Consider the following 23,343-nt stretch of genomic DNA (forward strand, 5'->3'; position numbering starts at 1 on the left):
GGCTCCAATCAGAACTCTAAGCTGGACCCCACAGCGAGATGAGAAGAGGAGAAAGTGTCTGGCTTTGCCTCCATCGCTTGCCTGTCCTGGCTCAGCCTCTTTTGGGAACACCAGGACCCCTGGCAGGAAACGCTGGAGCTCCCCAGAGGATACCTTAGTATAGGTATAGGTATAGGTATAGGTATAGGTACAGGTATAGGTATAGGTATAGGTCTAGGTCGTGAGATGCTCCATCCCCAGCTGGATTACTTAAAGGTGGAGGCTGTACCCTTGGCTTGAGAACAGCATTGCTGACAATGGGGCTCAGAACCACATCCTCCCCAAACCTCCAAGAAGTTTCTTCACCCCCAAGAAGTTTCTTCACCCCCAAGACAAACTGCGACGCCCCTGACTTCTCTCTTTGCTACTGAAAGTCCCCAGTCCTCCTCCTTCCTAGTTTGTCTGCATTTGGAAAGCAAGAGGTCCAGCCTTGACCCCAGGCTGGCCTCATCTTAAGAGAGGTAACCATTGAACCGGGGGCAATTATTCTGTACCAGGGACTCGCTTAGCATCTGGTAAAGCCTGTGGACCTCTGCTCAGATTAGAGTTTTTAAATGCATAAAATAAACTACGTAGGGTCACAAAGGAAACCAATGGTATTAAAATCCAGTTATCAAAATATTACAAAATCAGTTTGTGATATAGCAATTAAAAGTGTACTTTTTTGTTAGTAGATTTAAATAACAACTTCTAACCGAGGGTCTCATAAGACCATCACTTCAAAGTTGAGACGAGGGTAAGTCATATTTGAAGATGCCTGCTACAATGAAAGGAGAATAGCTGTGATTTCTGTTGGAGACAAGCCACAGCAGTGCTGGTACTACGGTGGCTTGTGGCCTCTGCTCAGACCTTAAGGGAAAGTGAAAACCAAGTGGTAATCCTTTTCTCGTCCCAGTTCATGGTTAAAAGTGCATGCTTTAACCTCTCTTGGCCTTCGTCTTCTCCTCCATAAAATGGACCCCCTGATCCCTACCTCACAGCCTTAGTGTGACGGGCATATGGGAGCACAGATGCAGAAGTGTTCTGTGGTGGCTAGGGGTACACAACTCTGAGGAGTTATCAGCTTCTTTCTTATTCTTGGTTACTAAGATCTAATAGCAGCAAGACATTCAAAGTGACATGAGAGAAGCAGCCCCATGTCTCTCCCAGGCATTTGCCCCAGGCCATACAACAGTCTTGGCAAACTATCCTCTCTTTCCCCTCCAGCACCCAGGGAAGTCCTGGTTCCCGCCCGTGGATTCCTTCTTGCTCCTCCCTCAGCCCAGCCACAATGCCCAGTGCATCCAGAGGCGAATGCGGGGACGATGTGGACCCAATGCCCTTCCTGACACCTTCCGAAAAGGAGAGAATGGAAGCCATGAGCAAGCCCTATGACATCAAGAGGTCTTGCTGGGTCAAGGATGAGAAGGAGGGCTTCATTTCTGGGGAGATCCAGTCCGAACAGGGCGACCAGGTCACCGTGAAGACGATCACCAACCAGGTGGGAGGGGAATAATCCCCAGGGTGAAATTGAGCTTTAGGAGCGGTGGACACCCTGGACACCCGGGCTCAAGAGGCAAGGTGGCAAAAAGAGCAGATGCCTCCGAGTCCCCTGTGCTGGGTTCAAGTTCAGACTCAATGACACTCAAGCTGTGGGGCCCTAAGCAGGACACTTTCCCTCTCTGAGCTTTGGCTCTCTTACAACAGAGAGTCCAACATGATAGGACATGAAAGTACTTTGTATGCTCTAAAACAGTGCATGTGTGAGACAGATTATCAGGAGAGTTACTTATCTTTAAAGTCCCAAATTATCTTATCTTTAATTCCCCTTTCATGGGGAATCTATCTTCTAAGAATGAGAAGGAACATCCCACCCATCAGGAGTGGCGCTATGTGCCCGTGATGGCATGAGGAATGCGAGACAGGGCCCCGGCACACCCTGGCCAACCTGAGTGAGCTCTCCAGCGTCATGAGCTACAGGTGGTGGCACCAAGCCCTTTGCTGCATGGAGGTGGTGTGCTGGGGCTGGCTTGCCCTGGCTTGTAAGGATCTAACGCTAAACATTCGGGGGCTTTGCAACTGGTTGTTAAACCTTTGGCGGCCTGATGTCAGCCATGGTGGAATTGACAAATGGTACAAATCAGGGATTTTTTTTTTTTCCCCATGCAGCTGGTTTACTAGCACACCACTCTCTGCTGGTCCACAGTGTTCAGCTACAAGGCGTGACTTGAGAGAGTGGATAGAAATTTTGGTTCATGAAACCCCTCCCCTGGGGCAGACTCCTGGGGAGGCGCTAGACCTTTTGCTTAACCCTTTCAATAACTTGATATAGTAGGATGTATGGACCCTATTTTGCAGAGGATCAAAGAGATTTTAGGTAATTTGCCTACAGTCACAAAGACAGAAAGTGATGAACTCAGATTCAAAGCTTGCTGTACCTGGCTCCAATGCCCATGACCCCTCTACTGCACCACCTCATCTTCCATGGTTGGGCTGCATCCGGAGGGTGTGAAGTCAGTCCTTGGTTAATTTCACAAATAAGAGAACAGAGACATTCCATGATCAGAACTTGCAACTGTCTAAGCTTTACTGTGTGCCTCCCCTCCCTTTGAGGGGAGTGGCCACAGAAAGATGAGGCTATAGTTGTGGTAAAGTGGGTTTGAACATGAAAGTCAAGCTTAACTCTCAGGAGAAACATCCTTTTCAGAAAGGCAGGGCACTGCAGTGTTGCCAGGAATGATGGATGATGAGAGTGGAGCCCCAGAGGCCCCAGTTTGGGTGCAATTTAAGGACAACACAACTTCTGTGAGCATCTGCGGTAGACAGGCCATCCAGCCGGGTTTGGGACAGAAAAGACCAGCTGGTCTGGCTCCTGCAATAAAGGCACAGGCTTCCATTTCTCTGCTGGGGCTGTAAGAGAAGAGTTTGCCTGTGGCGAGGACCAGAGATCAGCAACTACCAGAAATGGACTCTGAATGAAACCTAGCCTGACTTACTAGGGGTGTGGTGACCATTACTGGGTGGATTTTCCAGAACTGTCAAGATCTCAAATTATCTGCCTGTTGGACTCATAAATTATTAAAAGTCCCAGAAATCCCAGTAGGTGTTTAAGTCTCACATCTCAGGCTTCAGGCAGCCGAAAGATATTTGTTTTCTGGATCACATGTCTTGAGCTTCGGACCCAGACACTGCCATTTAAGAGCTGGCATGAGTTTTCATTTACAGAGAAAAAATTGGGGTGCAGAGCGGGGATGGGATTTGCCTGCTTGTGCACAGGAGCTCCAGACTCTTAATGCTATATTATTTTCACCTTAAAACATCTACTGCTCATCATTGTTGTCTTTTTTTTTTTTTTTTTTTTGGTCTTGTTTGCTTGCTTGCTTGCTTTCAATTTTATACTTCAAGGTGGTCTGGGGGGAGCAGGGGAGTGTCTTTTTATTTTTAATGGGAAAGTTCATTGCTATTTAGAAACCACTACTAATTCGCAAGGCAGAGAGCCAAGAGTCACATCTCTGCAAGAGTCACATCTCTGCAAAGGGATCAGTGGGCAAGTTCTGATCAGCTACCAGAATGGACTTGGCTGGAAGAGAAACACAGGTTGGAGGTGCTCTCAATGTAGGGGAGGAACTTCAAGGTCTTTTTACTTGATGCCACTTAAGTTCATATAGTCCTCCCAGCAACCAGCCAAGGAAGCCACTGTCATCCCTACTTCAGAGGGGAGGCAGTTAGGGCTCATATGGCCTTGGAAGTTCTTCCCCATCCCAAGTCAATGAGACATAGCTGGACCAGGAGGTGGACTCACTGATTCCAGCTTTTTGCAGGACACCAGAGAGTGGGTAGTACCCTGTGCCCGATGCCACTGTGGCTGTGACAGTACTATGTCTTAATGCATGTGCTGCTGTGTCTTGACCCCCCAGACACTCACCATGAAGAAGGATGATATCCAGCAGATGAACCCACCCAAATTCTACCAAGCCAGCGACATGGCCAACATGACCTTCCTGAACGAGGCCAGCGTCCTGGACAACCTACGTCAACGCTACGTCAGCATGAGGATCTATGTGAGTGCCAGGGCTGGGCGTGGGGAGGAAGGGGAGGCTGCAGATCTCCTGCCCCTCTCCTGATGGGGAGGGGGCAGCTACTCTACCCTCCCCAGCAACCCATACACGTTATGCCTGGGACGAGGGCAGAGTGACCACGCTTTTGACGTGTTAGAATTTCCACCCCCAAGGCTTTGTCATCTCAGTGATGGTACGATCCCCATGGGCAGCTGACACACCCTTTGCTGAGGCTGTCATCCAGAAGTCTTCCTCCTGACCCCACCCCTGCAAACTCTCCAATCAAAACATCATTTTCCCCCTAGTGACTTCATGTGGCCTCAGTAGAGGTCCTTCCCTGTCTGTCCATCCACCCTCCATCCATCCATTCATCTCTCCTTTCCTTCCTTCCTCCATCCCTCCTTTCTCCTTTCCTTCTAGCCAATTCCATCCAACCATTCATTCATTCAACAAACACTGAGCCCTGTGCTAGGATAAGCAAAGCGGGTTACCATCAGTCTCCCTGACCATCTTGGAAATCCTAAGACTTCCCGAAGGTGCTGGTGGCTAAACTCAAAATGGGATATAAGGAAGTTTTGGTGTTTGTCTCTCTAGATGTCTTTACTAAAAAGGAAAGAGGCTATCCGGTAGGACTAGGTGAGCTGGGGCCTGACTTCAAGGTTAGAGGCCACTGGGGATTTCCTCTTCTGGGTTTTGGTGACAGCCAGGAGGACTGCCACATGCTTCCCCCTCTTGTCCTCCTCAATACTACTTTAGTTCCAGATTCAGACCCTCAGCAGCACCATAGCCCCATGCAGTGCTGAAGGACTGCACTGGAGGCCTGGAGGCTAGTGGGGCGTCACTGAACCTCAGCCTGGGAAGAGCCACATCTGCCCCTGGCTGAGCCTGGAGCTTTGGCTGAGAATGTCCGTGTGGGCTCAATGGCCAAGCTCAGGGCTGGTGCTTACTCAGGGCCCCCGTGCAGCTGAGCCCTTGCTCCTGTGGGTGGCCACATCATGTCTTTGGGCTAAGGGGCTGCAGGCTCTGTGGAGTGTGGCCCGAGGGACTAGGGCAGGAGTCTCCTCTTAAATCCAAACACCTCAGTTGAACCACTGATTGAAAAACTGGGGCAGGCAGGACAGCTCCAAGGTCCTGACTGCTGCCCTCTCGTGTCCCTCCTGCAAGGGTGGCGGGGGACCTCTCTTTTACATTCTGACCCAAACAGGGACAGAACTAGCTTCTGGTCCACTATCTGCCCCACCCCACCCTGCAGACAGGGCTGGAGGGAAAGAGTGACTCAGTGGCTGGGTCCCAGGATGAGACACAGTGCATCATCCTCTCAAGTCTTTACGTGGGTTCTCTTCTTCTTCTCTTTGCTCCCCTTTCTTTGGATCACTTTCTATTTAATAAGGTTCCCTTTAAAAACGCAATATATTGCAGCTCTGCTAAGGAGAAACTGGGGGGGGGGGTATCCCCACTTGGACCAAAATGGAAAGTTTTAAAGTTTACGTGAAAAGAGGGGGCACCAGAGGTCAATGTGAGTGTCCAGCAGGAGAAGTTTGGGACCCATGGATTTGGCCATTTCCTGCCCTCAAATAATTTCTTTCACTACCTCATTGGTTTCTCTGATTTTTAAAAACTGGGATGATTTCCTTTAAAAATTGCCATGGGGTGAAAAGAGAAGGTGGTGTCTCTTCTTAAGAGTAGATCAAACCCAGTTGTCCACCAGTTGGATTGTGTCCACATAGTAAGGACTCCATGAACTCTCATGGAAAATCTCCCCCATATAGTAAGTGGAAAAAACAAGATATAAAACAGTATCATATATCACTTATATGTGGAACCTAAAATACGACACAAATGAACATACCTATGGAACAGAAACAGATTCACAAACAGAACAGACTTGTGGTTGCCAAGGCGGAGAGGGGGAGGGGAGGGAAGGATTGGGAGTTTGGGATGAGCAGATGCAAATTAATATACATAGGATGGATAAACAACAAGATCCTACTGTATAGCACAGGGAACTATATTCAATATCCTGTGGTAAACCATAATGGAAAAGAATATGAAAAAGAATATATATATATATATATATATATGTATGTATAACTGAATCACTTTGCTGTACAGCATAAATTAACACAACATTGTAAATTAACTATACTTCAAAAAACTTTTTAATTAAAAAAATAAAAATAAATCAGCATCATAGAATACTATTGCTTGTTTTAAAAACAAGGTGAGGGGATACGAACGTGTCTCTGGATTTGTTTGTACATGTGCATCAAAAACCGTGGAAAGGGGTATTAGAAACCAACACAGAGCTTCCCTGTGGGAGGAGGGGGCGGTCACTGAGCAGCTGGGGGACTTCTTGCTGCGTATTTATCCATACAAATGACTATGTTATGGATTCAGATAATTAAGCCAAAAGAAAATGAAAGAGGTATATATTAAAGAGAAGGCTGGTTTTGTTTACTGAATAAAGACTCAGACATAGATTTTGCCCCCAGAGAGAACATCACTGTACTTCTCTAGGTTGACAGGATGATCCAGCCAGGATGCTCTGTGATGGGCCAGGATACGGAGGGAAGAGGGCATCAGGAGGGAGGGCCAGCTAACCATCTTCCTTCTCTCCCGCCAGACCTACTCAGGCTTGTTCTGCGTGACAGTCAACCCCTACCGGTGGCTGCCCATCTACGGGGCCCGCGTGGCCAACATGTACAGAGGCAAGAAGCGTACGGAGATGCCGCCCCACCTCTTCTCCATTTCAGACGTCGCCTACCACGACATGCTCATGGGTGCGTGCAATGGGGTCCGCTGGGGCTGTCATGGCAGGGCAAGAAAAGTCCCTTTGCCACTGGGGCTCCAGGTGTATTAGACCCATGTGCTACCCAATCCCAACCCTGACCCCTCATCACCTGTTGAAGATTTTTTTAAATATTGCTCGGTGAATGCGCTTGCTAAGTACCTGCCCTACCTCACACCCCATCTCATTTAAGCATCACAAAAACATGGGATGCCAAGCTAAATAATGTCCAGAACTCAAGCCAACCCTTAACCATTCCCTGTGCAATCTTCACCATACAGTACACTGTGATTTTTATTACTATTTCTCTTTATGTTGCTTACGACTAGGCAGCTTCATGGGACGGTGCTTATAGAAACAGAGTGGCTGGTAAATTTTTGGCCCCTTCTGCAAGGATGTGGGCTGCAGAGGCAGGCGTGTAGCCTCAGACCCCATGGGATCCTAGGTCTTCGGTGTCTGTGGGCCACTGCAGCCATTCTCCAAGCCGGGTGGGATGCAGGGAGATGCAGACGGTGTGGTTAGGGTGACGCCAAATGTCGAGTTTCTAAGTGTTTTCTAATGACATCGTCCTGTTGACGGTTCCCTCCCTACAGAGCGTGAAAATCAGTCTATGCTAATCACGTAAGTGTCCCTCCTGCCTCTCAGTCTATAGACAAATAATTAGGTTTGTGTCTTACACATGTCATTAAGCTTTCTTAGAATTAATTGGCGGGACTTTGTATGGAAATCTGCAGGCAGAGAGCGAGTGGGCTTAGCGGGGACGACTAAGGCTGCATCTGCTAAACCGAGCGTGGGGGGGTGGGGGCCTCCATGTCCCCAAGTCCCCTTCTGCCCTACCCTGTCTGTCCCTGATGGGTAAGATGTGATGATGCCCAGCCCATACCTTTCATCGCGTTGCTTCTCTGCGGGCAATCTCCTCTTTGTCCTTCACTCATCTGCTCTCGTTTTCCACCTGCAGTGGAGAATCTGGTGCAGGCAAGACTGAGAACACGAAGAAGGTCATCCAGTACTTTGCCAACATCGGAGGAACTGGCAAACAGTCCTCGGATGGGAAGGTAGGGCCGACTGGGCACAGCTGCTCTCTGGGTTAGGGCCGCTTTACAGATGAGGAGACGAAGGCTTAGAGGGAAGCGACTTGGGTGGGGACCCATAGGGAGAAGATGGCTGCAGTCCCAGATCTGACCCACTGGATGGACTCTGATACCCCAGGCCACATCTGCCCCCAGAAGTGCCAATGCTAGAGCTCCTTGTGCTTGGCGGGGTAGAAAGGGGAATGCCAGCTCCTGGTTAAGCTGCTTCTGCAGGCCCTGGCAGCCCCAGAGCGCAGGGAGCACTAGCTGGGCCAGCAGCAGCAGTAAAAAGCTGACAAAAGGGGTTTCCCTGGTGGCGCAGTGGTTGCGAGTCCGCCTGCCGATGCAGGGGACACGGGTTCGTGCCCCGGTCCAGGAGGATCCCACATGCCGCGGAGCGGCTGGGCCCATGAGCCACGGCCGCTGAGCCTGCGCGTCCAGAGCCTGTGATCCACAACGGGAGAGGCCCTCGTACCGCAAAAAAAAAAAAAAAAAAAAGCTGACAAAGAGGAAAGAAGACTTCGGTGGAAGACCAGGGATACCCAAGGAAGGGTTTTCAGGTTCACATAGGAATCTCTCCACCAAGAGCAAAAGGAAGAAATAGCAGCTAAGAGTCAAAGCCTCTCATCTGGCAGGGGCCCTCCAATGTCAGGGTCTGCAGGCGGACAGTCCTTACTTAGGCAGTGGCCCTCCTCCCAGGTCCCCTCTAGTCCCGCTCTCCCTGCCTCCCCAAGGCTGTGCCCCTCCTGGGTTCCTGGCACATATACCACTGTCATGTGAAAGCCCTGGGTCCCCAGGCAGCAGCCGACAGGCCACCCCACCTTGTGTTTCTCTCTGGGTCAGGGGTCCCTGGAGGATCAAATCATCCAGGCAAACCCTGTTCTGGAGGCATTTGGGAACGCCAAGACCACCAGAAACAACAACTCCTCCCGTTTCGTAAGTGTGACAGCGGCAGTGGTGGCCCTGGGGGTGGCAGGACAGGCATTATCACCCCATTCCAAGGAAGGAAATCAGGGCTGATTGAAACTCACCAATGGGATGAGTCAAGTCATGGCATCTCCTTCCCAGAGATTTTTATCCGTCAGGGTCTGTATCAACTAGAGTCCAGTTCAGTATTGAAATCCAGGCGCTTGAATGCAGAGATGTGGGTACACAGTGATGGAGGGGCTGAGAAATTAAAACAGGAGAGCCAGAGATTTGCAGTGGCTGGAAGCTGACAACGTCCCGCCCCCGACCAGGGGGACCATGGCTGGCAGGATGTAGGAGAGGCGCTGTCCCCGGGGCCCTGGTGGATTCTGAAGCTGGTCTGGTGGGAGCTGGGGTCATAGAAGGAGCTCTGTAGTGCCCCGCCTTTCCCTGCTGAACCCCCATCTCCGGCTGGGGCCTCTCACTGCCTGGGGAAACAGGGCTGGGCAGGGAGGAGGTGGGGGCAGGTGAGTAGAGGTGAGGGCAAAAGGTGATGGAGATACAGAGAGTCCTATTTCCAGGAGAGTTTGTCCTTGGTTCTGCCAAAGGTCAGGGAGAGGGATGTGGTGTCTCTCCATAAGGAGACGTGGTACAGCGCCCCCTATATGTGGCTGGTCAAATTCCCACCACTCCTGCCTCAAAGCCGAATTCCAAAGGGTCCCAGCCCCTCCTGTGGGGCACTCGTCTGCCCCACAAGGTCCCAAAGCCGCAGGCTACCCCCAGACCCTAGATTTAGCTCCAACACCCTCCTTCTCTGCCCATCCGAGTGGGAAACCCACAACTCCACATACAGCCGCCTCTGGCCCAGTTACCTTCCTGCAGTGCCCTTAGAATTCGGGGGGCGGGGCGGCCAAACCCGGGTTGCAGGTTGGTCTAGAGCTCCCTCACGACCCTCCCCTCTCCTCCCTGCTCAGGGAAAGTTCATCCGGATCCACTTCGGAACTACAGGCAAGCTGGCCGGAGCTGACATCGAGAGCTGTGAGTCAGGCTGCTTTTGGAGGGTTCTTGGGGCTGGGACCAGCTACACAATGCGTGGGGTACAGCACACAATGAAAGCGCGGGGCTCCTTGTTCAAAAAGTGTTAAGAATTTCAAAACAGCAGCAGAGGGACTCAGTGTGGGGTCCTTCTGAACACAGCCTGCCACACCCAGGAGGCCGGCCCTGCCCCCGGGTTCCCCCCCATCAGGAGCCAGCCCCCCGCCCAGGCCGCGGGTCTGGGGCAGAAGAAGAGTGGACCCATGACTGGCCATGGCACTGGGCTTTATGGGGAGGGGAGCCCTGCTTTTCATGGAGCCCTGAACTCCAGGAGAATGGGCTGAACTCATGGGCATGTCTTATTCTTTTCCAGATCTCTTAGAGAAATCTCGTGTCATCTCACAGCAAGCAGCTGAGAGGGGCTACCACATTTTCTACCAGATTCTCTCTAACAAGAAGCCTGAGCTTGTCGGTAAAGATCTTTATGTCTGTCTGACTGTCCCTTAACTCACTTTTCCTCTATTTTCAATAACGAAAGAATTCCCATGTATGGAGGGTTTGGTGTCACCTGCAGTTCTACACAAATCCCTTTAGTTTAGAGTTATGTGAAGAGGTTATAGGGAAGTTTCTCAAAGTTCTACTCACATCCATCTTCACAACAGACTATGAGGCTTCACACTATTGTTGGCCCATTTCACAGATGGGGCCTTGAGATGCCTGCAACTCATGGCTGAGACATGGACCTGGGATATAGGGCTTTAGACCCCCCACGTCTTGCTCGGACAGCAGCAGAGATGTCAGCCCAGGACGACTGCATGTAACAGGCTCCCCTCTGAGTGGACGTAGCCCACTGAGTACACAGCTTGGAAAGCACACTGCACTCACCCCCTCAGCTTGATGCCCTTGTGCAAGCAACAACCTGTTCAACTGTCCATGGCAGACCTGCTCAGGATCTAAGGTCCAGAGAGGGATGAAGACTCAATCTTCCACATATACACCTCCTAACCTAGCCAGAGACTAAGGCATTGAGTATCATCCCCCACCCATTTCTTGCATCCATGTCTCTTCCAAGAGTGAAAAAACAAACATAGACCAAGAGGGGCACGTATTTGAAGAAAAATAGAAGTGAGCATATTTCTTTGTAAAAGTGACAACATCCCATGCATATTATATGCAAGTGATTATTATTGCCTGCTGCAATTGTCCTGTTACCTTCTGCCTTTGAGTGTGACCTGCTCTTTACAGGACAGAGAAAGGAGAAAGATATGCACTCGTTTATTCCAAAAATATCTACTGGTTGCCTACTAGGTGCCAGGTACTGGGCCAAGTGACAAAGGGCACAACCAAGTTCCAGAGACCCTCTTGCCACTCTAAAGTTCTTCATATGCCCTGTTCAAGTCCCTCCATGACTCTGGGTGATCCCAGAGGGCAGGGACCACGTCGTATTCAGCCCTGTAACCCCCATGATGACACCACCATGCCTGGCACGTGGGAGGCATGTAGAGATATGGGTTAAAAATGAAGAAGAAGAAAACCACGTGTCACCAAGCTGCTAACCTGCTTTCCTCCTCTTGGCAGAGAGTCTTCTGCTGGTCCCCAACCCTAAGGAGTACTTCTGGGTGAGCCAGGGTGTCACCACCGTGGATAACATGGACGACGGGGAGGAGCTGCAGGTCACAGACGTGAGTACTCAGCATGGCTGGGGAAAGACAGGGAAACTTTGGGGCCCTGCAGGCACTGCCACCAGTACTGGGTGGGTCGGGGATCGGGGGGGGGGGGACACTCAGAGCCACCAGGCAGCAGCCTGGATTCTCCCATGGAGATTTCTGGGGTTTGCAGCTGGCATTTTTCCCAAGGCTGTCGTAGCAAGCAGTTTCTCTTTGCAGAGTTGAACTGGAATGTGATAGGGACTTAAGGGGGCCAACTACTCCAAGTGACTTTTCTTCCTCCCCAGCCCAGCTAGATGTGACCCTCTAGTCCCACCAGTTCCCACGGCACCCTCTCTCTCCTTCTTTGTGACATGCAGCACCTGAGAATTCTGTTAGGAATATTGTGTACTCTCTCCTCCCTGACAGCCGCATTGATTCCTGATGCACCTTTGCCTTCCCCTTCTCCTGGTACCTAGCTAGGAGCCTAAACAGTAATAATGATGGGAAGAATAACACTACTTCCTGGTTATTATTATGTGTCAAGCACAGGACTAAACATTTACACATCACTTTGGTTTATCCTAATGATCACCTACCACCACCCATTTTGCAGAAGACTAAACTGAGGCCAGAGAGGTTAAATAAATACAACGACTATCTCATGGAGCATCTGGTCTGGACTCCTTGGAGGAAAACAGTCCTCTCTCTCTCTGGTCAGGGTGTGTCTGACCTCCAGAGTCCACAGCGTGCCGCAGCAGCCCATAGGTGCCACCCCATGGTGGCCTCCACTCTGTGGAACAGGGAGCCAGGAGTTTCTTGGCTTTCTTCTCCCTGCGGCCTTGCAGGTAGCCTTTGGCGTGCTGGGCTTCAGCTCCGAGGAGAAGATCGGCGTGTATAAGCTGACTGGGGGCATCATGCACTTTGGCAACATGAAGTTCAAGCAGAAGCCCAGAGAGGAGCAGGCTGAAGTGGACACCACGGAGGGTAGGTGTGGGGCGGGGGCCATGCAGGGAGGAAGCAGCCGGCGGGGGTAGGGGCTCGGGGCTCTCTAGGGCTTCCTGCACATTTCAGAGACACGCTGTAAACCGAGAATGTTCCTTTGATATCCAGACATCAAGATCCTTGGGAAGGCATGACAGAGTCGGAGACATAATTTTGGCTTCTATATTGCTTTGCCCCTTCACCTTGAGCAAGCGTGGAAACCGTATCAGACCTGTGTTTTCTTTTTTTTCCCTCATTCTTAAATTGTTTTAATTGAAGTACAGTTGATGTATAATATTATATAAGTGACAGGTGTACAATACAGTGCTTCACAATTTTTACAGGTTATACTCCATTTATAGTCATTATAAGATATTGGCTATACTCCCTGTGTTGTACAATATACCCTTGTAGCTTATTTTATACCTAATAGTTTGTACCTCTTCCTCCCCTACCCCATCTTTCCCCTCCCCCGCTTCCCTCTCTCCACTGGTAGCCACCAGTTTGTTCTCTATAGCTGTGAGTCTGCTTCTTTTTCGTGATATTCACTAGTTTGTTGTATTTTTTAGATTCTACATATAAGTGATATCATACAGTACGTGTCCTTATCTGTCTGACTTATTGTACCGACCATAATGATCACCAAGTCCAGCCATGTTGCTGCAGATGCCAAAATTTTGTTCTTTTTATGGCTGCAGAGTATTCCACGGTATATCTGTGGCACAGCTTCAGACCTCTGTTTTCTTGTTGGCAACATGGGGGTCTCCTCCCCCTCCCCCCAACCCCTTCTCTAAACACGATAGACAGTGCTGGAGCTCTCTGGGGCAGGGCACCATCTTTGTTTCACTCACCTGCTTCTTCCATCCCTACTCAGTGGCCGACAAAGTCGCCCATCTCATGGGTCTCAATTCTGGGGAGCTCCAGAAGGGCATCACCAGGCCCCGGGTCAAAGTAGGCAACGAGTTTGTGCAGAAGGGCCAGAACATGGAACAGTGCCAGAACTCCATCGGGGCCCTGGGCAAGGCCATCTATGACAAGATGTTCAAGTGGCTGGTGGTCAGGATCAACAAGACCTTGGACACCAAGATGCAAAGGCAGTTCTTCATCGGGGTGCTGGACATTGCCGGCTTCGAGATCTTTGAGGTGTGTCTGGCCTCGCATTCCGTCTCTGCTTTGGGGTGGCCACCCTCCTTTGATAAGTGACTTTTCACCAAGGTTCTCTTGTTTCCTTGGACCTGGGGCCGGCCGATCTCAGTCTGCTCCTGGCTCTCTGGCTTCTGGCTTTCGGAAAGTTCCATCTTCATTTGTACGGTGCCAAGTCACAAAGAACAGGGAGAACATAACAGATAGAATGAGCGCCGTGCTGGCTGGATCCAGCCTGTACTGGCTCACCAGAACTGACTGGTGAATTTTCAAGAACTCTGTGACCAGTTGCCATCCTGTTGACACATGTCCGAGGTGTATTTACACCATGGAGATCAGCCCACACTACAAATCAGGCTTTTCTTTTGAGAGAGAGAGCTGATTTATCAGCACACTACTGGTGGCTCCCACCTCTTGCCCACAAAAATGAGGCTCAGGTCTCATCATAAGATGAGTGCCATGGGTCAGGAAGATTTTACCTTTGTAATTGGAGGCAGCATGATTAGGAGTCGGGAGACCTAGTTCTGGACTCGGGTTGGCCACCAACTAGCTGTGTGGCCTTCGGACAGTGGCCCTCTCTGAGCCTCAGTTGTCTCAACTCTAAAATGAGCAGTCTGGAAGAGATGACCTCTAAGGTCCATTTCAGCTCCACTGTCCTATTATTCTAAGATTTCTACTAGCCACAGATGGGTTAAAAAAAATAGTTTAGCCCAATTTCTCTCAGGCTCTAAAAGGCTAATGTGGCTGCTGTCTATAGTAGAATCATTTAATTCCATAGGTGGAAAGAACCTTAGAGAGAGTTTGCAAACCACGCCGCCTGGACTTCTGGGCAGCCGCTGATGGCCAGCAGGGTGAGGCCAGGGAGTGAGGATGACACCTATGTCAACAGCAGGGCAGGTGCAATAGACAAATGGGGCTGGAATCCCAGCTCCTCCACTTCCAAGCTGTGTGCCTCTGTGTCCCCATCTTTGATGAGGACACTCATCATTCTTGCCTTGTAAGGGTTTTGAGCAGATGCAGCTTAGCCAGCGTCTGACACACGTACTTGCTCCATGCAGGTTGCACTGTGATGACAATGGCACCTCTCCTTTGACCTGTTTTTCATATGAGGCTTCAGCAGGGGGTTTCAATCAGAGAAAGCAAGTCTCTGGTTTAAAAAAAATAAAAAGGCTTATAAACCCCTCAAACAGCTTCATCCTCCAGACGAGGATGAGAAAAACCAGAGAGAGAGAGAACTGTCTAAAGGCACACAGGAGGTCAAACCCATAAAGCATCTCAAATGATCCATCTCTAGAAATAAAATGATGTTCATTAACCACACGGGGCCAGAGTCTGAGTTTTGGGTGCTGGCAGCAGCATTGGGTGGCCCGGGCTCTGTGCCTTTGCAGGGGAGGGTAGCTGAGAAGGGCTCCTTGCAGGTCCGATGGGAGCACTGACCGGGTGGTGGGTGCATCCGGGGAAATGCCAGACACTGGTCGGCCCTCAGCAAGCTTTGGCTCTGCTTGTGGACCAGCTCTCAATCCGGGGAGAGGCTGTGTCTGCGTCCGGGCTAATGCGCCTCTTTCTGTCTTCCTGCCACAGTTCAACAGCTTCGAACAGCTGTGCATTAATTTCACCAACGAGAAGTTGCAGCAGTTCTTCAACCACCACATGTTCGTGCTGGAGCAGGAGGAGTATAAGAGGGAGGGCATCGACTGGGTCTTCATCGACTTTGGCCTTGACCTGCAGGCCTGCATCGACCTCCTGGAAAAGGTACCACACTTCTCAAAGGAGGGGCTTGGAGAGAGGTCGGGACCCTGGGGCACATCTCAGGAAGGGATTTCACTGGGGCCTGTGGTTTCGGGGGAGTCAGCAACATGGCAGATGACCTCAGTTTATCTGACCTCAAGCTTCCTCTCTGCAAAATGGGTACAACAGTCACTGCAATGGCCACTGTTAGTTCGGCTGTTTTATGCCTTCACTCATTGGATCATCACAAGCTACCAATGGTGGGGAGGAATTTATTATAACCATTTCACAGAATTTATTATAAACATTTCACATTGAGGCACAGAAAAAGGAAGTCACCTATCCAAGGTCATCCATCCTATGAGTGGCAGAGTTGGGTTTTAACCAAGGCCATCTAATAGCCTCCCCTGTAATCGCACCATAGGGAATGTTTTAACAAATGGCCTCATTCAGGAATATATAGGATTAGAAAATGCAAATTATTATATATATAATGGATAAACAACAAGGTCCTACTGTATAACACAGAGATCTTCAATATCTTGTGATAAACCATAATGGAAAAGAATATATAATGAAAAAGAATGTATATATATATATATATATATATATGTATAACTGAATCACTTTGCTGTACAGCAGAAATCAACACAAAATTGTAAATCAACTACACTTCAATGAAATAAATCTTTTAAAAAAATTTAAAAGAAAAGAAAAAATAATATATACTGTTTGATTAAATGCAGAAAAGGGATAGAAAAAGGACATTAACAAGACAGATAACAAAATTTGAACAAAGTCCAAACAGACTTTGATTTCGTAGTTTTCATCATTATGTACAGAGGTTATGGTAGCATTTGGAGAAGTTGAATGAAGGATATACAGGAATGCTTTGCACCAGTTTTGCAAGCCTGAAATTATTTCAAAGTAAAAAGTTAAAAAAGAAAGAAAGAACATACCTTGTCTCCGAGGTTCACCCTCAGGCCCGTCATAGAGAAGCTATCATCCAGGCAGCCAGGGGTCTTCAATAGGGGCCAGCCTTACCTCCCTGGAAAAGTCTCCAAAACAGGCAGTGGACTGCCTGTCCCGCAATACCTACAAATACCTGCCCGTCCAGCTGTCACAGAGCCTGAAACGCCCTCATGCTGGAGCTTTGGGATCAAGCGTTGCTTTCTTCCAGGAGTCTGCTTTAGAAGAGAAGACGGGTGTCATTGATGATGTCACCATTTTTCTGAGAGCCAAGCCTGCCTGGCACCGCTATTTGGGTGGGATTAGCATTTGGGGAGCTATGTAGCCCCCTCAGAGACGTCAGTCTTCCCTTCTCTTGGACCTGATGAATTCTAGCCTCTTTCAAGTCTAAAAGGTCGTGGCATTCGAAGGCCATGGAAGACTAGACCATTCCCAGAGGTCACTGCCCAGAGTTCTGCATCCTGGCCGGCCACGTGGGGTCTGGGGCACCCCTCCCACCAGCCCCAGGCCAGCACCAGAGTCACCCCATTGGCCCCCTCCAATGCCATCCACTCCTCTTCCCTTCTAGCCCATGGGCATCTTCTCCATCTTGGAGGAACAGTGTGTCTTCCCCAAGGCCACCGACGCCACATTCAAGGCAGCCCTGTACGACAACCACCTGGGCAAGTCCAGCAACTTCCTCAAGCCCAAGGGGAGCAAGGGCAAGGGGCCCGAGGCCCACTTCGAGCTTGTCCACTATGCAGGCACCGTGAGTACCTCCTCGGCACCCTCTGCGTCCACCTGCCTGTTGCCTCTATCTCCCACAAATGTAGGTCTGTCCTGCCACACCCTCGCTGAGGCCTCCTCCCTCCCCCTAATGCAGCCACCATCGAACAGGGTGATCAGTTGATCAAAAAGACCTCTGGCTTGTACTTCCTCCTCACTTCTCCCTCTGGGAGTACCAAAGCAATCTAGCCAAGGATACCCAGCAGTTCGTGCCCTCAGACCCGCCAGGGCCATGCCATTAGCTATGGCCCTTCGTTTGACGGCTGAACTTCGATCTTGGTCAGAAATGGCGATGTTTGCAGGGAATTCCCCGGCGGTCCAGTGGTTAGGACTCCGTGCTTCTACTGCAGGGTGCACGGGTTCAATCCCTGGTTGGGGGACCTAAGATCCCACATGCCACGCAGCAAGGCCAAAAAAAAAACCAGACAAAACTTGCAAAAAGAAGGAAAAAAAGTCCATGAGTCCATCAATTATTCCCCAGTTGACTCATTCATCCCTCTGACAGCACGTGGCCACCAAACTAACAAGGTGACATTTACGGAGTGGCTTTTTCACTCATGACAAACCTAGTCCTTGGGGAAGAGGGAAATTAAGTGCAGCCAGGACTCAGGTTTATTTGAATAATTGATGGGGGAAACAATCAGTGTTGCCATCAATGCCAATGCCTCCTGTTACCAAGGAGTTTGTTGAGCCTCTCTGGGTTTCGCTGCGGGGAAATGGCAGGCTTAGGACAGAGCTGTCAGGAAAGCTGCTGTTGGACTGGGCATCGGGGCTTTTATGATCTCAACAACCATGATAATGCCAACTACTGGCCAAATGGACTGTGCCGCTACGCAGAGCAAACGGGCTTGGGGCCGAATTGCAGTGTTCCACCCTACCCTCCACGATGAAATGAGAAGGGCTCGGTGTTTGTAGCAATGGGACATCCAAAGTCAAATGGGGCCTATGCACTTCCAAGAAGGCTCTAAGATGAGGCCCAGAAGTTATGAATGTCATACACCACGCAGGAGAAGGAAAGCCCAAAGGTTTTGTCTTCTCATCTGCATCCCTAGGCTCTCCGGGCTCAACGGAAGGATCTGAAAGTCACCTTCCTCTTTGCCTCTCCAGCTGGGGCTACATGGCAAAATGGGAACCAGAAATTAGTGGATGTCCAATTACTTGGACACAGGAAGCCCCCAGTTTGGATGGATGGAGCCCAACTCCCACCAAGCAATGGCGGGGGGATGTGTGCTTCTCAGCAAGGAGAGAACAGATGCCCTTGTAGGGAGTTCTTCATGTTGTTTGGGATGCCACTGGTCAAGGTCAATCACTGAGCTAGAAATAAGATCAGCCAACCTGGGTAGAAGAAGACCCAGGGGTTAAGGAGGCTCAGTGTGGCCAGCAAAGCAAGACATGTAAAAGAAGGTCACACCTGGCAAAGAGTAGCTGGGGAGTCCTGGTGTGTGGGTAAGCTCAGAGACAGGGTGCCCTAGACAGGCAAACTGCAAATGCCCAAGAGATGGGGGTTCATGGACATCCTGGGACTCCAGGCAAGTCATCAGGACAGGAACTGAAGTCCCAGGAGATGGGGCTGAAGGTTGGTCCTGGGAACCCAGAGTAGACAGAGATGTAGGTTGAGGTTCTGGCTGTGGGACCTGAAAGGTGGAATCTGGGCCTGAAATGTGACCACTGGCATTTGCCCCCTTCCAGGTGGGTTACAACATCACGGGCTGGCTGGAGAAGAACAAAGACCCCCTGAATGAAACAGTGGTGGGCTTGTTCCAGAAATCAAGCCTGGGGCTCCTAGCCCTTCTGTTCAAAGAAGAGGAGGCTCCAAGTATGGTTGACCCTTCGTGTGTCCAGTCTCTCTGTGCCGATACCCTTTAGCAGCCAGAAGTAGAAAAAGAAAACAAAAACTCTCATATTTGACTCTTGTTGAATGAATGAATGAATGAACGAACGAATGAATGAATGAATGACAAGTTGCTTGAGATCGGCTATGGATGCTACTGCAATAAAGAGGTACAGATGCATCCTGGGAGCTTCCTCCATCAACCGAATTGACCACTGGGCCCATATCACGTCTAGGTGGAGCGATATTGCTTTGGAAAAGTTGATGCCCAAAAGCTCTGTGCTTATTTTCTGCTCCCTGCTCTCCTGTCTGAGCTAAATGTCAAGCTCAGTTCTGCCTCCTACCCAGTAGAGGTCATGTGACCCATAGGGGAACACCCAACAGGGCCGCCACTTAGAGGGACAAGAACTGCAAATCTCCTTGGGCTCAGAGATGTGTGCACCACCAGCATGCAATTCCTCCAGATCGTGTGGGTTCTTCCTCCTCCCCAGGCAATGGCAGCAGTGTGTTGCCTTGGGCCAGCCCTAAATCACAAAGGGCTACAGACCCTCCAGGAAGTACAGCACGCCTTGTGACTGTTATGCCACAGTCAGCCCGTTCACCCTCTCCCTGGTAGATTTCGTTTTCCTGGTGTGGGGGTCCCACCTCATCTAGTCCCCAGACAAGTCTTTTCAAAACCAGAGAATGCACGTCCTTGACACAGAGCACTGAATGGGGCTGCCTGCCCCTGTGCTGGGTACTGATGTGAAACATGCTTATCTCTCTTCCTCAGCTGGAAGCAAGAAGCAGAAACGAGGGTCCTCCTTCATGACCGTCTCCAACTTCTACAGGGTAAGTAGGGGCTGCTCCAGAGGCCACCTTGTGACCACTGCCCCCAACCATCCCTTCCAATGGTGTAGTGGTCTGGCTGCCACCTCATGGCCCAGGACAAGATGATTTCATTTCTATGCCTATGGTTGCCTCTTTCATTTCAGGGGTCCCTTTCCTTCTGAAGAGGGCGCAGAACCACAGGACCATAGGGCAGAAAAAACCCTTAAAGATGGTCCAGTCTAACTGCGTTTTTTCAGATTGAAACCCAGAGGATGATGGGACGTGCCCAACATAACAAGTGGAAATATCAGTGCCTAAGATCTTGTGCTGGCAGGTCTTCTGGGCTGGGCACAACTTCCACAAAGTTTGGGCACTACTGGAAACATATTCCAAAGGCAGAAATGTAGCCAATGGTGAGATGTTGCACAGAGAATGATTTCAATATTTCCCAAGGATCCGGCTGTCCTGAGGCAGAGTGAGCCACCTCATTGGACGTATCCAAGTGTAAGAGGAGGGATCCTCTAGTAGGGACGTTAAAAATGGTGAGGGATTTGTCCACACAGGCACTACGGTTCCTTCTAGTAGCAAGATTCTACGATGAGCCAGCACTGAACTCAGAGGGTCCCTCTTTCTGTAAAACATGTCACGTTGGGCAAGTTACTGGACCTTTGAGAGCATCACTATCTGACAGAACTTTCTGCGATGATGGAAATATTCTCTTCTGTTCAATATGGCAGCCACTGTCCAATATGCTGTCCAGTATGATAGCCACTAGCCACACGTGGTTAGTGAGTACCTGAAAAGTGGCTGGTGTGACCAAAGGACTGAATTGTAATTGTAATTAAATTAATTAAACTCTAAACAAATACCTCTCCTGAGCACGGGTGTCCTGCAACACCAACGCCGAGCTTCACTCTTTCTTTCCTTCTACCCCCAGGAGCAGTTGAACAAGCTGATGGCCACCCTCCACAGCACCTCCCCCCATTTTGTCCGCTGTATTGTCCCCAATGAGTTCAAGCAATCAGGTACATCATGGGGACATGTCTCCCAGCTGGAAGTCCTCGGGATGTGTGAAGTTGGGGGTCACTCCAAATTAAGTCCACTTTTTAATCACCAGGAATGACTGGGGTAAAACGGGGCATTGAAAGAACCTCCAACAGTGGATCATCTAAACAGCACGTTCTAGCTACTTTGTAAAGCAGAGTGGTGCCCACCTAGGCAGAAGTCACACTCAGGAGAGCCTTTGGGCCTTGGCTGAATTGTGGGGGACCTGGGACACCCTGGGCAGTGACTGGAGGAGATTAGGGTTGAAGACCTGGATATTGAGTTCAGCCTCCTTGAGTGGCAAGGAGTGGCCTAGGGTACCCTAGGGTAGTGACTCCCCACCCTGTGCCCTCCCTCTTGGCAGGTGTGGTGGACGCCCACTTGATCATGCACCAGCTGGCTTGCAATGGAGTCCTGGAAGGCATCCGTATTTGCAGGAAGGGCTTCCCAAACAGGCTGCAGTACCCAGAGTTCAAACAGAGGTGAGTGGTGTCTTCCCGATACCTTGAGTACAGTTCTCGGTCTCCAGGGGTTGACTCTTGATAAATGTAGTCCCATTGGAGCAGACACTATGGGTACAGTGATGGACACTATCTCACTGTCTACTTCAGTACACAATGGCCCAACTTTGAATAGCCAGCACCTGCATTTCTTTGCCCGAGGGCTCTCTCTGGCTGCTAGAGCCTGCTTTGCTACTTGGCAGGCTGAAAGTATCAGGAATTAATGCCTCCCCAGGAGCAGCCCTCGACCAATGACTAAGGACACTTGGCATACAAATGCTTCAGCTCCTTCACCCTGATGATGGGCTAACTCTGAGGCATGTTCTATACTGGCTCTCAGACAGCTGTGTGTTGGTAAATGTTTAACAATGGGTCCTCCAAGTTAAATTTTTTCTTTAAAAAAAGAAGTCCTGATTTGTAATATCTTCCGATTTCCATGGTATAAATACTCCCACCACGGCTGACTTCAAGCTACCAATATGACATCACTGAATGCAGGGTTGGGGAGAGATGCACACAGGCGCTTGTGAGCCAGGGGGAGCTGTTCCCAGCACACAAGGGTCCCCCAGCAGCCTGAAGCCCCAGTTACCTGTTCTGATAACTGGCTTGATAACATGCCTTTTGCTGGCCTCCCTGACCCACTCCCCAACTCTGCCACCTCTCAGATAAACTACTTGCACTTGAATCCTGGTCTCAAGGTCTGATTCTGGGGGAACCCAAACTGAGACCTCCACCTGAGAGGTTAATTTACTTCGACCCCTTCCCTAATGGCTAGAACATAGGACCGCAGATTGATGGAGCAAGAAGGGTCACTAGAGGTCATCTTGTCCAAGCCCTCTGAAGTCCCTAGCTGGGGAAGGACTAAGGGAGCTACTGGCTGGTCAGGAAAAGAAGCAGTTCTCCCATGTCTGGAGGAAAAGATGAAGAAGGGAAGATTTTGGTGCCTTCATTTCTAAGACCATCTCCCCGCTGAACTTCCAACCCACACCGACATCTACTCCCCAGTGTCTCCTGTCAGTCCCCTCCCTCTGCCTGCCATGGGCCTCTGAGAAACAAGTCTAATGATTTGAAGGCCATCTCACAGGTCGATGATAACTGTGAGGGTAGACTTCCTGGGCTGCCAACTTGGGGATGATGGGGACTGCCATCGTCTCTCCCGACAGGTACCAAGTGCTGAACCCCAGCGTGATCTCTCAGGGGTTCGTGGACAACAAGAAGGCCTCAGAGCTGCTGCTCGGGAGCATCGACTTGGATGTGAATGAATACAAAATCGGACACACCAAGGTAGGGTCTTCCCACTCAGGCTTGTCCCAAGAAGGTGGGTGTCAGGGTGTGAATTCCAGCTCAGCCGTAGACCAGGTGGTCAAGCCCCTCAGTTGCTGAGAGCCTCTGTGCCCTCTTCTGAAAAGTCAGGGCTGGTAAAGCCAATCTCACAGGATTGGGAGTAGCGTGCGTGAGAACCCAGCTCAGACAGAGAGGTACTCGATAAACAGGAGAATATTAGGACTGCATGGGCCACAGATTTCTCAGAATAAAAGCAGCCGATCGGAATCAAGGTCCTGGACCGGACCGGGGCACCATGGTACGTGTGTGGGCGAGGTCCGGGGGTGAAGCACCCTAATCCCAGCCCACCCACACCACGAGTCCCAGCCCTGAGTTGGCAGGCGAGTCAGGGTTGACTCAGACAGAGCGGTCGCCTGATCCTGACTCATGGGGCCCATGTCTGTCCCACTTCCTGGCCCCGCAGAGTCCTGTCAGGATTGTAAGGGCCAGGCTGATGGTGGGAGGTGCCCATCAACACCTGCCCAACCAGACTGCACCCCAACATGACAGTCAGGGTGATGCAAGAGGGGCCCTGGCTTTGCCTCAGGCTCGGAGCCTGCTGCCGTGCAGCCTGGAGTGGGTCCCTTGACCGTCCTGGTCTCGTGGGGGGCACAGGCAGGCCCAGCTTCTCCATGGGCCTGGTGTGGCACAATGCCCAGGGAAGCTCCCAGCTGCATGTACATCCAACACGTATGGAGTGCCTCCTGCGTGCCAGGCACAGTTCT

The 23,343-nt window shown here is 50.4% G+C and overlaps 1 protein-coding gene across 1 annotated transcript in view; it reads left to right on the plus strand.

Moving 5' to 3' along the window:
- Positions 1–1,309: 1,309 nt before the first annotated feature.
- MYH16 (myosin heavy chain 16) overlaps positions 1,310–23,343 on the plus strand; it is a gene marked incomplete at its 5' end in the record, with an annotated part of 52,596 nt that continues 30,562 nt past the window's right edge. The window contains 18 exons of the mRNA XM_082856830.1: positions 1,310–1,519; positions 3,936–4,079; positions 6,700–6,856; positions 7,458–7,485; positions 7,823–7,919; positions 8,778–8,870; positions 9,815–9,878; positions 10,249–10,347; positions 11,454–11,557; positions 12,370–12,508; positions 13,380–13,648; positions 15,230–15,400; positions 16,914–17,093; positions 18,800–18,926; positions 19,714–19,772; positions 20,689–20,776; positions 21,160–21,277; positions 22,459–22,579. Of these exons, the coding sequence (XP_082712956.1) occupies positions 1,310–1,519; positions 3,936–4,079; positions 6,700–6,856; positions 7,458–7,485; positions 7,823–7,919; positions 8,778–8,870; positions 9,815–9,878; positions 10,249–10,347; positions 11,454–11,557; positions 12,370–12,508; positions 13,380–13,648; positions 15,230–15,400; positions 16,914–17,093; positions 18,800–18,926; positions 19,714–19,772; positions 20,689–20,776; positions 21,160–21,277; positions 22,459–22,579 (2,268 nt within the window). The remainder of the gene's footprint in view (positions 1,520–3,935; positions 4,080–6,699; positions 6,857–7,457; positions 7,486–7,822; positions 7,920–8,777; positions 8,871–9,814; positions 9,879–10,248; positions 10,348–11,453; positions 11,558–12,369; positions 12,509–13,379; positions 13,649–15,229; positions 15,401–16,913; positions 17,094–18,799; positions 18,927–19,713; positions 19,773–20,688; positions 20,777–21,159; positions 21,278–22,458; positions 22,580–23,343) is intronic.

Source organism: Leucopleurus acutus, assembly GCF_964270905.1.
Source record: "Leucopleurus acutus genome assembly, chromosome: 16".
NCBI lineage: Eukaryota > Metazoa > Chordata > Mammalia > Artiodactyla > Delphinidae > Leucopleurus > Leucopleurus acutus.